We start from the raw sequence: 16,555 nt of genomic DNA, 5'->3' as shown, positions 1-16,555 counted from the left end.
CTCACATGTTTACACCTGCACTTTCGTACATGTGCACTTGCACAATCCCAAATGTGCACACTCACCCAAAGGGACAGTTGCACAGTCACATATATGCACAATCACATATGTACACATTCTCACATTGCCACATGTGTACTCGCATGCTTTCACACCCACATATTTCCTCACTCATACATTTTCACACGTGCACATTTCCACAGAGGCACATGATGATATTTGCATAGTTTCACATCTGCACATTCACACACATGCACATTTGCACAGTCACTCCATTACACTCTGATATATTTGCATTCGTGTACATTTGCATGCCCATGCATTTGCACACACACACACAAGTTTGCACACACACATTTGCATACTCGCACATATGCACACTTGCACAGGTGCACATGCACATTCACACATGCACAATTGCCTTGCTATCAGAAATATAAAGATGCGGGCATTCAAACAGTCACACTTCCACATGCCAATATGTATGCTTGCATATTTGTGTGCTCACACATTGCACACCTGCATGTATGCACACTCACACATTTGCATACTCACATTAGCATGCATGCACACATTATTACTAAATGACACATTGCATACTAATCTGCATGGCCATGTGTGCATACACATGACCATGCAGCTATAACCAAAAATATGCGTAACTAGGGATCATAGCTGACCCCTGGGAACTGGAGAGTGTATATTCTTTATTTGAGATAATCGAATCATTTGTTAGGCTAAGGAATGCAGCTTGCAATGTCCATACATTGTGTTACTGGTTTTGGATATGTGTGTATAGAAAAATATAAGATAAATACATTTTTACAGCATCTGCACACTGGCATTGCTCAAAAATGTTTGATTGACTCAACAATTGTATACACCATAACAGGTGTGATATGTTTTAGCATCAGTAGCAGCATATAAACTCAACTAAAAGATAGGTATAGTACACCCCGGGTTACCCCAGCACACCTGCTTCTTTTGTATGCATGGGATTTATAAAGTGTAGACCTAAATGGGAAGCAATGGAGCAGTGTACATAGGGGCACTCCCAGCAGGTAACAGGGCAGCTGAAGGGTAGCAGAGGTAGAGCGGAGACTGCACAGAGCACTAGAGGGGTATTATGGTTGAGTCAGATGTTTTCAGTCAACACATTTTGATGTTTAGTTTTGCTGTGACTATTGTACCGGTGATTGTTTCTAGTCAATATTCTAGAATGAATGTGAGAATGTAGTTTCGTATTGTTATATAGTAGGGGTTCAAGTTAATTGTGCACTTTGGTGAGTCAATGGTTACTTTTGAATATGTTGTTACACTTTGGGATCTTCTTTGCTTTGTTCACTATGTGTGATTCGTGTCCTTGCGTGGGGATAGACCGGCAGAGAAGGGGAATGTATTTAATTGGTTTTAGAGGGCAAGCAGAAGTCATTTGGTTTTGGTGCTGTTGAGGTTTTTAGCCATCCACGTTTAATAGTAGAGGCAAAGCATATGATGTGTATTTATTCTATGCTGGGAGTGCCGGAGAGTTGAATGATGAGTTTGGTGCTGCATAAGTAACATTGTATGGTTGGTCCTTCATAAGCCAGAATGCCTTGCATGCATGCATTACATTGAGGTTAAAAGGGCTAGTTGCATAGCTTGGCCTTGGGGGGATGCCACATGTTCCTTAGTCTGTGTTGGATGTTGCACCATCTTTGCTGATTAGAGATGCACAGATGACGTGGCTGCTCTGACGTCTTGTTGACTAGGATTGCCTGGTTTATTGGACGATATTGCTGATCCCGATGGATGCATGCCTCTGACATGGTGGTGGTCCAGCGTGGGTTGGTAAAAAAGATACCATCTCCCCGTCATATAGGCCGCTTTCAGTTCTTCATCTAGATCAGGGGTCTGCCTTCTTTCACTCACCAGATGTTTTGGACTGCCGCTCCCTCTGTCCCTAGACAGAACATTCAATGGTGAGGCATCATGGGAGCTGTAGTTGAAAACATCTGGCGAGCCGAAGGTTGCAGACCGCTGACCTACATTATAAGATTTTTGATAAACTTCTCGCCCCTTAATGCCCTCCTTGATCCTTCTAGACCAAGCAGGATGTATTCATGGTAGATCCACCTTGCAGAACTTGAGATCTATTTTGCTGTATACCACCAGGAACCCCATCCGCCCAGCAGCTACAGTCCTTCTCGATGCCAAGACGGCATTTGACTCCACGGAAAGACACTTTCGGCGGGCTTCATTCTACAAAAACTGGGGAACCAATTCATATCCATGGTTCTACTGCAGTGGCGGCCGCTTTCATAGGGCGGGGGGGCGCCGCCCCCCCACTCAGGGCCAGGAGAGTGGGAGTGTACAAACAGTGTGTGCCAAGCTGAAGTTGTGCAGAACAGATTCAGAAGTTCTTCTGAAATCTGTTTTGCATAATTTGTGAAATGGACGTGCAGCACAAATTCGTACTGCAAATAAGAAATATATAAATATCTGCCGCCTGCCACTCTTTTTACATCTTCATGGGCCGGCTGCCACAGGGGCGCGTCCCATTTTACACAACTTTTTTCTGTGTAGAGTGCGTGGAGCTTGCAGTTCCACGCACTCTACGTAACCCCATCACAATTAGGAGGCCGGCGGGGCGCTAGAGCGGTGGCCCCGCCAGCATCATTATATGCGCAAATAGCGCACCAGTGTCAGTTGATGCACAGCAACAGAATGTTATTGGCTGTTTGCCAGCCAATGACATTGAGTGTGGGAGGGGCGATGGGCGCACGCTGCGTGCCTCCTTCACTTAGTCTTGAATCGGGCTGGTGTCCTGTTGAGTGGAAGAGCTGCCCAGCAGAGGCCAAGGCCCACATGCACGGAGCACGGGCCTACCTTGGCATCTACTCAGACCAGACCGCCACAGTAGACCTTTAAATCATTCCGGCAGCCGGCTGCCCTGGGGAATTCAGGGCCTTTGTGCTGGTGTCCTGTTGCGTGGAAGAGCTGCCCAGCAGAGGCCAACGCCCACGTGCACGGAGCACGGGCCTACCTTGCCATCTACTCAGTCTCGACCAGAACGCCACACAGTAAGCCTTTAAATCATTCCGGCAGCCAGCTGCCCTGGGGAATTCAGGGCCTAGTAGTTAGGTTCAGGACACAGGCAAATTGGTCTCCTTCACTGAGGAAAACTTGTGCGGAGTGCAGGCAAAGCATGCGGCCTCACATAAATTGTGAGTATGATAATCGTCGGCGTCTCTGGCCGGCCACGCAGCTGGTTTCTGGGTATTTACTAAACGGCTCGACACTGGCTGCTGCGCTCATTAAGGGGCTCTGCTCGAGCCTATAGTCTGTTATAAATCATCGGCTGGGGTTATCAAGGCCTCTGATCTTTAACTGTACGGGGCGTCCGACTGTCTGCTCTGAAGCGTTAGCGTGAGTAAACTGTTAAGGATTAGCTGCGGGGAGTGGGGACGTGTGTTTCTGTGAGGACTGTTTAATCAGACTGTGTACAGTAGACAGTCCTTCAATTCCAGAGGCTTTATTACAGTGGTAACAAAATGGGATTTCTTGACCAGATAGGGCGTCTGAAACTAAAGTCTGGTAGGGTTTGGGATGGAGTCACTGAGGGATAAACAGGGTGCTTCTAGTATAGAAGCCCAAGATTGCAGAAACTTTGAGAAGTGGACAGCAATACGGGACAATGGGGACATTTCTAGACAAGCCAGTGCGTCTTAAAAGCTGCTAGGGCTGGGATAGCTCGACTCGCTCACACTGCAGTATTCAATTTCTCGCCTTTGGGAAAACAGCCCAGCAGAGTGTTGATGCAGGGCCTACCCGCCTTGCCTTGTGCAGGCGGGTGCAGGCTAGTGCCGACGAACTCGATTATTTTCAGATCAAGGAAGGCCAAATTTCATTGGTCACTTGGCCTCTCCTTGATCTGAAAATCGAGTTAGTGTGGAATACTGATGAAGTGCCGGTGTCACGTCTGCTTAAAGTTGCTGATATTCGTTCTGCGTTATAGCTAAAGCAGAATGAATATCAGCAACTTTAAGCAGCCATTATTCCACTTTACGAGTTGTAAAGCGGAACGAATATCAGCAACTTTAAGCAGCCTGGGCCTACGGTGTGCCATAGCTACTTAAAGCTGCTGATATTCGTTCCGTTTTACACCTTTTAAAACGGAATTATGAATATCTGCATCGTCAAGCAGCCGTAGCCCTAGGGCGACCCACAGGCACTATTTTCAACAGTGCCAAGGAAGGCTCAGGCCAGGCCACCCACATCACCTCTTGTGCAGTAAGTGGTCACATGAGTGTGATTGGTGGCAGTTGCTAGACTTAACAGCCACTGCTGTAACAGGGGCATGAGGGCTAGAACTTCAGTGAAGTTCTAGCCCTCATGCCCCTGTTATACTGAAATAATAAATCCCTCTTTTCAAAATTACTGCAAATTATTTATGTGGCCTCTCAGGAGGACGGTCTTTTCAATTGAAGGGAAACATTGCCACTGGTTTGTTGACTTACCTCTCCACAGACAGTATGAAGCAGCCTTCATTTTCGTAGTTAAAATTCTCTTTTTTATACAAGTATGGAAGATGTAATTGAATAGACACCACATGTATTTTAAATAGATGCCATCGTCCTCTGTACAGCGAGGTGAGGTCAAGTATTCTGCTCGATCTACTCGAAAACATGCCATCACAGGGAGAGATTATGGTTTTACAGAGGCTGTTAACCGATGGCTTATCTAAGACACTTTTCCATTCAAAACGCAGTATGACATTTGTATTGAGGATCTTTGGTAAAGCAAGTATGATACATGTCATTACAAAGCAAGGCTGGCTGTTTTATGCAACCAGACTAGCCATTTCTTATTGAGGTATGACATTTTGTATTTAGCATCTTTGATCAAGCATTTTAGTACAGCCAGTTTGCACATGTTTTCATACTGTGGCACGGCATTTTTAATGGTAAATCTAACTGCAGTATGTTCTTATGAGGGGATACTGCCATATATTGGCCGAACAAACATGGACAGGTTTTCTTATAGTATTACTGGCATTATGCACAAACCAAACAGTATGTTCCTATATGGGAATAATAGGGTATAACCCCCTCCACCCCCACAGCCCTCATTCATTGATTCGGGCTCCCTCGCTACGCTCGCTCGCTGTGCCATATCGGGGAGAAATATTTACGCCCCCCCAGTTAAAAAATGTACCGTCCGCCACTGTTCTACTGTTTCATAATAATGCGACAGACACGATATTCACAAATAAAGTACTCCCTGCACCTCTTATACTGTCGTGGGACATGAGGCAGAGTTGTCCTTTGTCCCCTTAACGTTTTGCGGTGGCATTGAGACCTCTGGTTTGTGAGTTGAAAGAAAGGCAAAGGCCCAACATTCTGCAACCATGGCGCCCTCCTATCCTTGTATCCAGGTGATATATTGATATATGTGCTACACCCAAATGATTGGGCCTCATTACGAGGAAGGCGGTAGAGGGTTAACGGTGCCGGTAGAGCTGCCGGCGCGGGTATCCCTCTACCGCCTCATTACGAGGTCTGCTCGTGGGTCCCGCTAAGGATGTCTAGTAAAACCAGGTGTCCTTAGCGGGACCCGCTAGCAGACCAGGATGCTAACAACGGGTCGGTCAGCATCCTCCCTATTCCCATTGAGCCCTATCGGAGCTCAATGGGAATGGGGATGTACTGGGTTCCAGGAAAGGGAATTACCGGATCCTCCAAGGTTGGAATGGCCCGGTAATTCCCTATTTCTGGAACCCGGACCCGGTCCCCAGTATGGTGGTAGCCATGCCGCTGGAAGCGGCATGGCTACCTCCATACTCGTAATGAGGCCAATTATCCGATTAGTGATGCAGGCGGTGGAACCGAGGGATCTTTGGTTGTCATGGAACTCTCTATCTGTAAAGTGTCTCGGGATTACGATTACACATAACTCAAAAGACCTGATATGATTGAATCAAAGAGATGGTTTTAGAATCTGTAGAACGAGCTGCTGGATGAATAAAACGACCAATATCCACGCTGGGGAGAATGCCGCTTAGTTGTTTGGTGATTCTACCAAAATGTTTATATTTCTTTGCACACATATCAGTTCGTTTACCTGTATCTTTTTTCTCTAAGCTGTGGGCACTAACTAATAAGTCAACATGGGGCGGTGCTCCCCCAGAATTAGATGGGAGATTGTGTAAGCCGGTGCGTGATGGTTCACTCGGAGTTCCCGAGTTGGAACTTTACAACCGTTCGTTGCAAACACTCTATGCTGGTTACCGGTGTGTTTCTTCTACATGCTTAACAAAAATGTTCAAATGCGCCCACACCCCGACATAGGATTCTTAAAGGTCTACAGAAAGACCATCTGCTCCGAAATGGACATGAATGACAATTTGGGCCTGCGACTGACTGACTGAACACTGGGTGCTGCCTCCCTCAGCCCTTTCGCTTAAAGCTATCTTTGGACAGAACAGAGAGTTTGCCTATTACTTTTTTGCCTGATATAGTAAATGGATTTGCTGAATTACGCTTGATTGAAATGTAAGGATATTCCCAGAAGGAACAGTTATTTCTTTGGCTAAATATAAAGAGATGGGTCAAAACATTCTCTTAAGTAAATCTACCGATCTAGGGCCGGCCCGAGACATGGCCAGTCTGCGCAGCTGCACAGGGCCTGCGAGCACCAGCGGCCTGCCTCCAGCATATAAAGAAATATTGTTTCCAAGAGGGACTATGCTGCCTCAATGTACCAGGCTCCCTTTTTGTTTGTCCTAATGGGGCAGCGTGTCACCTCCCACCCCATGCGATGCTCTAGAGACAAATAACCCCTCCCAGTGGCCTATTAGAGGCTGGAGGCCCTGCAGGTACTGCTCGTCACTTTCTTCCTTCTAGCAGAACATTTAAAGTGGGAGCGATTTACAAGTGGTGGCCCATTTAAGAAACCATTGTTTTGGACAACGTTTCCATATTAAGAACTGCAAAGGGGCTTTTTTTATTTTGAAAGCACACACACAGCACCAGTTAGCTGTCTAAATCTATGCCCTCCTTCAGGACAATGCAATACACACAAAACAGTTTTAAATGATCTGCCTTATTTTGACATGTTTATATTTAACAAACCAAAAAGCCTTTATTTTTGGTAGAATGTGAACATTTTCCTCACATTATATATGAAGCCTGCCTATGTCAAACATTGAAACACAAACAGGTAACCTTTTCACACATTACCCTTTGGTCTCGGTCTTTAAGTCTTGAACGTACATTTCCAAAATCCACAGGCCATTTTGTGCCTTCTGCTGAATCGCATTTTGATATTTGGAGTCTTCCAATATTATTATTATTATTATTTGCGCGAACTATGGCCCGAAGGCATCTAGGCGCTAAGCAGGAGAGACGGAGCAGTTTTACAGTACCAAGGCCTCAAGCCTAAAAAGCAGATAGAGAACTGAAAAGATGAGTCTTTAATACCTTCCAAAAAGGAAGGTATTCAGTCTGAACTTGCAAATGCAGAGGCAGGGCATTGCACAGGTTGGGGGCCAGTACCGAAAAGGAGCAGCCACCCACGCGCAGCGGAATTTGGGAATCTTCAGAAAAGCTTGTGTTTCAGATCAAAGACTTCTTGCAGGTTAATACCTTAACAATTTCTTTCTCAAACAATGAGGCCCAACACTGTAGAGAGCTCGGTGAGCAATACACAAGATCTTAAACTCGATCCATGCTCCCACCGGCAGCCAGTGAAGAAGAGCATTGGAAGGAGTCAATCTAGGAGCTTTAAGCGCAAGTTGAGCCGCCGCGTTCTAGAGAACTTGTAATCGCTGAACCTGGTACTTCGGTTGCCTCAGATAGATACCGTTATAGTAATATAAGGACCCCATTATCGAAAAGGTCACCAGTGTAGTGTGATTTTCCAAAGGAAGCAAGGGAAGAATGTTTCTCAGGGCTTTCAATTTACCAAAACCAGCCCCACAGATGGCAGAGATCTGGGCTTCTCGTGAACCATTAGGAAGAGGTTTCACACCCAAACTCTTGACTTAAGCGCAGGGCACCGGACAAGGGCCAAGGGAGTTGGGCCAATATTGTGCATTCCAGAGGTGACCCCTGCCCTGTGGCCCAACCACTTATACCTCTGTTTTATTCCCATTTAGTTGGAGCCAATTGTCCTCCATCCAAGATTCCACTTTCTCGAGGCAGTTGCGCAGCTAGCTGGGTGATACAGTTTGGGGAGAATGCAGCTGAAAAACCAGCTGTGTGTCATCCTCGTAGGAAAAGAAGAGTACACCACAATCAGCAATGAGGGCGGCCAGCATCCAAACATATGAATTAAATAGAAGAGGAGATAAAGCTGACCATTGCGGGACTCCACAAAGCAGCTTGACAAGAGAAGAAAAGCAGCCCTGGAAAGAGACTGTCTGCAAGTGACACTCCAGAAAAGACCTGAATCAGGCCAGGATGGATCCTGTAACACCCACATGTTCCAGCCTAGCCAAAAGAATTTGGTGGTCCACAGTGTCAAAGGCAGCCGAGAGATCCAGGAGAATAAGTACTCCAGTCTCTCCCCAGTCCTGAAGCAGCACAAGGTCATGCAGCAACGATATCATGACGGACTCTGTCCCCATCTTGGGGTGAAAGCACGACTGATACAGATAAAGACAGTCATTATTTCCAGAAAATGTGAGATTTATCACTGCCTTCATCAGCTTCATCATCATTGCAGGAAGCAGAGAGATGGGTCTAAACTTGTCAGGCACTCGTGGATCCAAATTAGCTTTTTTTAATAGTGGTAAGACCACTGCATGTTTAAGAGCAGCTGGGACCATTCAGAGGAGTGGGGGGGCACAATTGTAAACGTATTGCCTAGCGTATTTCTTTAAGGATTTTTGAGTACATTACTATGGTTTTTGTACTTTTCAAAGAAAGTACTATTGATAGCTAAACATGTGGGGGGGCTGTGAGAGGGCAAGTGTTCCTTGAATATTTGCCCAGGATGTGTCAGGAGAGGTTACAGTCCTGCAGACTGGAGGGGTTATTCTCTCTGGTTCTGCCCTGTGCTTATGTTCACGTGTGGGTGGACAGCGTTTAGCTACTAGGATTTCACCCCAAGTTGTCATGTTTCCAGTGCAGACAGAAGACCTCTTACAAACAATATTTCTATCAATTACTTTGGGAAGAGATGTGTTCAAGCTGCAGATTGGTTTCAAATCCCAGCTTCTCCACTTAAACAAAGTGTGTACTCCCGTCTAAATCCTTTTATCTCACTATGCCTTATCTGACAAAATTTAAAGTCTATATAAGGTATTCAGATCACACTGTCTGCTACTTCAAAAAAAAGCCTCAGTCCTGGTATTTCCACATAGGTAAATATTAATAGTGGCAATTCATATACTGGACGTCACTGTTTATTTGTCTCCTGCCTTACTCATGCAGCAGGTTTTTCATTTAACGTCCCATGATACCTTTGCGTATTGAAGACTAATTTTATAATATCATTTGCTGTAATATCACAGATGGCACTACGTATGCAAATATGGGTGGACCCCACACAACCTTTGTCGCCCAGGTCCCCGCAAATCCTAAGGCCGGCCTGCACAGATGTATGCAATTTTATAGTGCTACCAAGGAAGGAAACACATGGCAGTGCTATATTTTTGCTTCTTCTTAACGACGTAAACTACCCAAAACCATTTTCCATCTTGTAGAACCTATCTGGCCCTGTCCCTTTTCCCACTTGATAGTGCCGTCAGCAGGCATTGGGGAACATAATTGTGGCTATTGATCGCAGAGGAAGCATGGTTTCATATGTTGCAGCACAGGACATCAGTGTCTCTGCATTGTCAGCAATGGCTCTGAATTGTCAGCAATAGCATCAGTGTCTCTGAATTGTCAGCATAAACATTTGAAATACAGACTTTTCATGCAATTTTAGTACATGCCCCCAAAGATTCCAAACATTGCTTCTGACGCTGATGGCACCTGTCCAAGACACAAAGCTGTCAACTCTGACTCCCTACATGTAGTTTGAGAAGACCCACCATAGCTGCTGTTTGGGGCACAGTTTTATATCTACTGCTGATCTCTGTATAGCCAAACAGCATAGCTGTGTTTGCTGGGTATGCTGGAATCAGTCAGTAAATGTACAAGTCGTTAGTGTCAATGGTAGGCTAAGTGGCAAAGCGACTGTTAGCTAAGAGATGGATGAACAGTCCACCTCCCCCAGACCTGGAATGGTTGAAACGCCTTACATAGTCCAACAGGGTGGGACATCCCCCTTCCAGGACTAAAGGTTATTGCTTGTGTTGTCATATCTCTAATGGATCAGTCCGGGGGCGTCCAATATGAGATTCTAATTAATGATGGCAGGGTTCACAAATTGCAATCACCACTAGTCATCGGCTAGTGATAATTGACATTTGCTAGTAAGGAAATATGTTCTGTGCTCATGTGTAAAATTGAGGGGATGAATGATTTTTTATGACTGACTAGAGTCTTGCAACTACACATTTTGACCCCTGAATGATGGCACTAAGGATGATTGGCGTTCTGTCTCTTTTCCTATCTTTTCATTAGAAGCCCTCTGACCTCTATTACATGTAAAAGACTGCTGCAGTTCCTGTTGCTGTTCCCTCGGATGTGCTCTATTTATTTTACGTCTCATATATATAGCATGTTGACACATGGCGGGACACATGTGGTTTATTGTGTGCAATGTTGCAGACGAATTTGGAAAAAGTCAATGCTGGTGCGATCTCAATGTCACCTGGCCTAGCAGGAACGCTGTCTCTGTTTCCCATCCCTTGCCTCAACGCCTTGAAACACTTGTGTATAGGCGCGTTATAAATGCCATATCATAGTCTAGTCAGATGCAGAACATGTAATTATAATTGTTCATTTATATCACCTTAATACCAGGAGTGGTTTCTAAGCACGGGATCGGGATTTGAACCTGTGTTACACTGCATTGTCTTGCTTCCAAGACAAACGCATTGCCCCTGAGCTATCCTTCCTCCCCAGGATGTCATGCAAGACCCGCCTACTTGTGCTATAACTGTAGCTGGGGTTGCTAGGTGCTTGTTTATTTATCTAGATGTTCGTAAGGAATGCCCTGTTTGGAATGTAACAGTAGTTGTATAGAGTGAGGGCACACAATCTACCTTATTTAATTGGAGCCTAGACCCGTGGCTTTTTTATGGAGACAGTGCTTGTTTTGCAGGAGCGAATAATGATTTTTCTAATGAGAGGGGATAGTTATTATGAGCAATCCATTACCCACTCTGAAGGCAGTGGGTTGTCAGGGAAACATCGACGGTTAATTTGTTGATTATGTTCATGATTTCCCTAAACCTTGTCAGGGTTCCATTTTAATTAAGCGGTGAAGGGCTGTCTTGCTTTGGTACCTGGGCTGTTGAGTTGTTTCTGTCTGAGATTGTTGTGTTCACAGATAATTTCCAGCTGTGGTTTGTGGTGACGTTGTTGAATGTTAGGTGGGGTTGTGAAGAATTGTGTAACCTGAAAGCAATGTCTTTTCAGTGTTTGTGATTTTGCAAGATGTTTTACTTTAAAATGATTGCGTTTCTGAATTGCTGCTGGATGGCTCTGGACCCCGCAAGAGTTTTTGATATTGCTTGTTTTGGAGGCAAAGTCATACCCATTTTTCTCGTTTGGTGATTGTTGTCACTTGGGGGCAGCCTAACAATGATCATAGAAAGAGAGGACAGACTACATATTGCGCTCCCATTAAAGCAGTTAACACTAGACAGTTCTGTTTTCTAGTATGCAGCCTTCTTCTTAGTGCAACCATTCTTCCCACTGATTCCTCAACTTTTAAAAGGACATCCAGAAACAGAATGGTCTGGAAACATTGTATAGGCACTGGAAGGTGCCGCATGTCTCTGGGAATAGCATCAGACCACTGGGTTTGTTTGATAGTTTCCCACGACTGCTGCCTACCATTCTTGCAAAAGTCCCCTCAGAAACCTTCTTGTTTTCTGATGCCTCTTCAAGGCCCTCTTTAGCAAGAAGTGAATGGTGATCTCCAAACTGTTTACCAAATGAGCTAAGGAACTTGCACCATTGTCAGAAAGTTGACAGAGTTGCTACTTTGTACGTCCTTATTCCCAATAAAGATGAAGGACTTGGACCAATTTTGGATCTGAGTTTGTAAAACAAGTTTAGCTTAGAGGACAAATTCAAATGAGTCATTGTACCTCAAATCCAGAACTAAAGAGTGCGTTTCCATGTGCCATTTTACTGCAAGCACCACCTGTACCTGCAAGTTGTGGTAGCCCAGACCCAAATGTTGAAGTGGGTAGGAACTAAAGGGTACAGCATTCCTCTACCTTTGTGAAGAACAACAAATTACTTACCTCTCAGTAATGTACTTTCTGATGGATGTCCCTCCCATGGAATCCTAATCTGTGATATCCCTATCCCAGCGCAGCTGTCCTTTGGAACCTTTTCCACTGCCAGGGGGAGCAACATGGCGCCACGTCAGCTCCGCCCAATGCCTCGGCGCCCCCGCACGGCACATGACATCAGGAACAGTCTATATAGCAGAGCCACGCCCTGTGACCTCAGTTCCACCCGTTTTCCCTAGCTCCCTGAAGCTGAGGGACATTTGAACCGATATGGTGTGCTAGCTTCCCTCAAGAGGGACAGGTAGGGAAGGTGATAAGGAACCTGTGGAAGGAAGATCCATCAGAAAGAACGCTGCACCTCCTGGTGGCAGAAAAGTTTCAGAAGAACACCTGCACTGGGATAGGAATATCATAGACAAGGAATCCGTTGGAGGAAAGAATCCATTAGAATTAGCCATCGCGCCCTCACTTTTTTTCATTCTAGCAGTGCAGGACAGTGGGTTGTCAGCCCCCTATGGAAATTCACACCTGTGTCCTGCAGGTAATGCACTGGTGCCATGGCTCACTGAGCTATCTTGCTGACACAGCATTGCTTCAGTTTATTTCAGTTACCTGCTTGGTACATAAAACCACCCCGAGTCAGCGCACAGCACCGCACCCACAGTGATCTAGTGTTCCCAGTGCGGAAAAACCTACTTCCCACCTCAGAAGATCTGTTTTTTCTTCTGCATTTCAGCAATTGCAGGCGCAGCTCTGTGTGGTTAATGGGGGTCACTATGTTCTTTGGCATGTCCCTTAAGAGGTAATGGTTGGCGATTGGAAAGGGGAGGTGCGCATAAAGCTGCATACTGCGGTGAACAACCCCTGAAATAATTAAGATCATAAGATGTATTTTTCTTTCACTGTGTTTTAGTTTTGTTAGTACAGTTGTAAAAGACAGTGGGTGGAGTAGGAGGAGGTAGGGTGATTGATGAGAGAGAGGGGGGGTGGGAGATTGTGACCACTTGCCAGACCCAATACACGTTTGCAGCTTTTCTGTTTGGTTTGACTTGGCTCCAAGGGTATTTACGAAGGTGAGGGGGCTGGTTACTGCCCACCCAAAAGGGGATATGGGTCATGCCTTTCCAATCCCCAAAGACTGGCTCCTGGGGCGAAGGTCAAAGGAATGAGTGCTCGATGATCTGCAGAAGACTTCTCCAGTCCCTGGGGTTCTTTCTTTACCCAAAGGTCCTGCCTACCAGCTTTGAAGTGTTTTCTTTTCATTGGTGCATGTGTGTGGAGAAACCGGACGATGGAGCCGAACCTCCCAGGATCATCGCTGCATTGTTTCAGACTGTTGTGTTCACCATATACAGTCAGTTTTAGCAGTTTATTCGGATCAAAGTCCATAAACCAAAACTCACATACAAATATGCACAGTCCAATGTAACACAATATACATAATTGATCTCACAATACACACATTTTAAAAGTACACATTCCATGCTGATACCCCACAATGTCCAAAGGCATGAAAAAATGGGCATCCATGTAGCGTCTGGCATCTGGATTGGAAGGGAAACATTAACTTTAGAGAAGGGGCAGTTTATATAAAAAATGTCACAATGCGCTTCCTTCTGTTCCACGCCTTCCTCAGATACTCTGACATGCCCCTGGCAACAGTTAATGATTCTGCATGCAACAAGATCAAAGTGCTGGACGGCACTGATTGAAATTCGCTTCTCTCAGGAGTAGGATAATAGTTTGTTTCCTGATGTCATAGTAACAAGAACAAAATGGGACAAAATGGAAAAGGTCGTCCTTCGCAACCCCCACAACCCAGACAGGCACTGTCTGCTCCTGCCCCTGCCACTTCTGTGTGATATCCCTCAGCAGGAGCCGATTGAGACGCGCCCTAGTGAGTGCCCACCGGTCAGCCTGTTTGTCGCTATTCGTCAAATATGGTTGAATAATATCCAATTTTGAAATAAATAGATGGAGCCTGTTGGTTTGCAGAGCAAGGCCGATGGATTCGCGTTTTGTTGTTATAAGCGAGCAGAAGGCCTTCTTGTACACACTCCTCTCTGCTATTGTTACATTTTGGGCGGGGCATTGACCAGAGACAGACATTCAGATATGTGTTTCAACCATGGTGTTTTTTGCCAAGGAGGGGCTCTGCGACAAAGATCTAATAATGTCATGTGTCGGAGTGGCCCTCGGATTTGACCAAACCCCCACAAGTGCAGAAAGGGTGCTTCGTACCAATCATCGCCTATGTGGGTAATATCCAATTCTATATGCACGGCGTAGTTTGGGGCGGAACTTGTGAGACCCAACAGTTTTTTCATAAAGTGATTCTCTATGACTTCAAGGGCCATTGTGTATCCAGTCCCCCACAGTGTGCCCCCATAGTTGGTCACAACCTTTATTTTTAATATTGATATTTTATTTGTATCGCCCTCGTACACAAGCGTTTCAGAGCTCGAAGTGTTTCAGTGCACGAAACACTTCCATAATAAGACCTAGTGGTCGGCCCTGACCCATATTCATAAATCTTGCAATGCCCTCCAATGCTTGTTTCATTTTGTACTTTGTCTCTGAACATGGGACATCCCCCACCAGTTGTCTGGGAAACAAATGCCCAGATAATCGAACTTAATTACCCTGGGGATAACAGACCTGTTGCTCATCATCGTGCGCATTTTGATTGTTTTCCTTCTCCCGACACTACATGCCATCACTGAGGATTTGCTACTGTTCATGGTGAGTTTAAAATCTGTCATAAAGTCGGTGTAGGGGTGACACTGGGTACGGGTGATTGGTGAGAGAGAGGGGATGGGAGATTGTGACCACTTACCACACCCATTACAAGTTTGCAGCTTTTCTGTTTGGTTTGACTTCGCTCCAAGGGTATTCACAAAGGTGACGGCGTTGGTTACTGCCCCCCTCAGAGGGTAGAGGGGGTCATGCCTTTCCAATTTCCAAAGACTGGCTCCTGGGGAAAAGGTCAAAGGAATGGGTGCTCGATGATCTGCAGAAGACTTCTCCATTCTCTGGGGTTCTTTCTTTACCCAAAGGTCCTGCCTACCAGCTCTGAAGTGTTTTCTTTTCATTGGTGCGCGTGCGTGGAGAAACCAGGCGATGGAGCCGGACCTCCCAGGACCATCACTGCATTTCTTCAGACTGTTGTGCTCGCCATATCCAGTACCAGAGCGTTCCCTGCTGTAGTGTCCCTTACACATTCTTTGCATTCTGTCTACTTAGCCTGCTCTCAAGTAAGATGATGAAGTTTTTAGCAGCAGGGTCATAACTTCCCTTCGCTCTTCTGTTTCCGGTGGACAGGGCCTGCGCTGGGCTGCTTCCGCTGGTCCAAGGGCGTGAAGATCCGCGCCTGTTTGAGGTTGCTCTTGGAATGGATCCGGAACGTGGGGTTTGGCCGCCTGGCAGAGCAGTTCTTCAGCAAGCTGAGTAGCGCGGCGCACTTGCTGGCCACGCCGAGTGCTCAGCTGTCTCAGGTATGGACCATGTTCACTGCAAGGCTGGTGCGTGTAGTGTGTCTTGTTGGAGGACTCAGCTCGCGCAGCCAGCGTCGGGTTGGAACAAACAAGCGCGGATGCCAATTAGAAACTGCTTTTCATTGCTTGGTGCCATAAAATGTTTTAGTGAGTAGTACCAGAGCTTTAAGTGGGGCGGGGCCAGCCGGTGCCGGGCTTCAGCAGTATCCAGAAAGGTCTCCCGAGCCAGGGCCCTGCCGGGTTCCATCCCTAACTAGCCCCAGCCAGCAGACACCTCAGGCAGCCCTTGTAAGAGGCTGCACGACAGGTGTCAGCACTTCGGTTTAGAAAAAAGAACAGGCATTGCATTTTCTTTTTCTAAACCGAAGTACTGACACCTGCAAGCAGCAGGTGTGACAGTGCAGTCCGGGCTGCCTGATGTCTATGTACTCGAAACAGGAGGAGGAGGGCTGGACTGCTCAGTTCTCCCTTTGTTCCGAGTAACTAGTCATCACCCAGCATTAATGGGTGATGACTAGTTACTCGGAACAAAAGGAGAGACTGAGCCCTCCAGCTCTCCTACTGTTTCAAGTACATAGACACTAGCAGCAGGCAGACCTTTCATTCAAGGGGCCCGTGGTTAAAGTGGGCTCCTTGAATGAAAGGACTGCCTGCTGCGTGCGAGCTGGAGCACACTGGTATCACACCTTTTGGTGAGCCCAGACCCTTGTTTTGTTTA

General features: G+C 46.1%; 1 protein-coding gene across 1 annotated transcript in view; it reads left to right on the top strand.

Annotated features, from left to right (window-relative positions):
* RADIL (Rap associating with DIL domain) overlaps window positions 1-16,555 on the top strand; it is a 781,529-nt gene that overhangs the window by 621,618 nt on the left and 143,356 nt on the right. The window contains exon 10 of the mRNA XM_069645514.1: window positions 15,665-15,837. Coding sequence (XP_069501615.1) covers window positions 15,665-15,837 — 173 coding nt within the window. The remainder of the gene's footprint in view (window positions 1-15,664; window positions 15,838-16,555) is intronic.

The sequence above is a fragment of the Ambystoma mexicanum genome, chromosome 2p, assembly GCF_040938575.1.
Source record: "Ambystoma mexicanum isolate Mex_15411 chromosome 2p, UKY_AmexF1_1, whole genome shotgun sequence".
NCBI lineage: Eukaryota > Metazoa > Chordata > Amphibia > Caudata > Ambystomatidae > Ambystoma > Ambystoma mexicanum.
The sequence above is the reverse complement of the archived record's forward strand: the minus strand, read 5'-3'. Positions and strand labels throughout refer to the sequence as shown.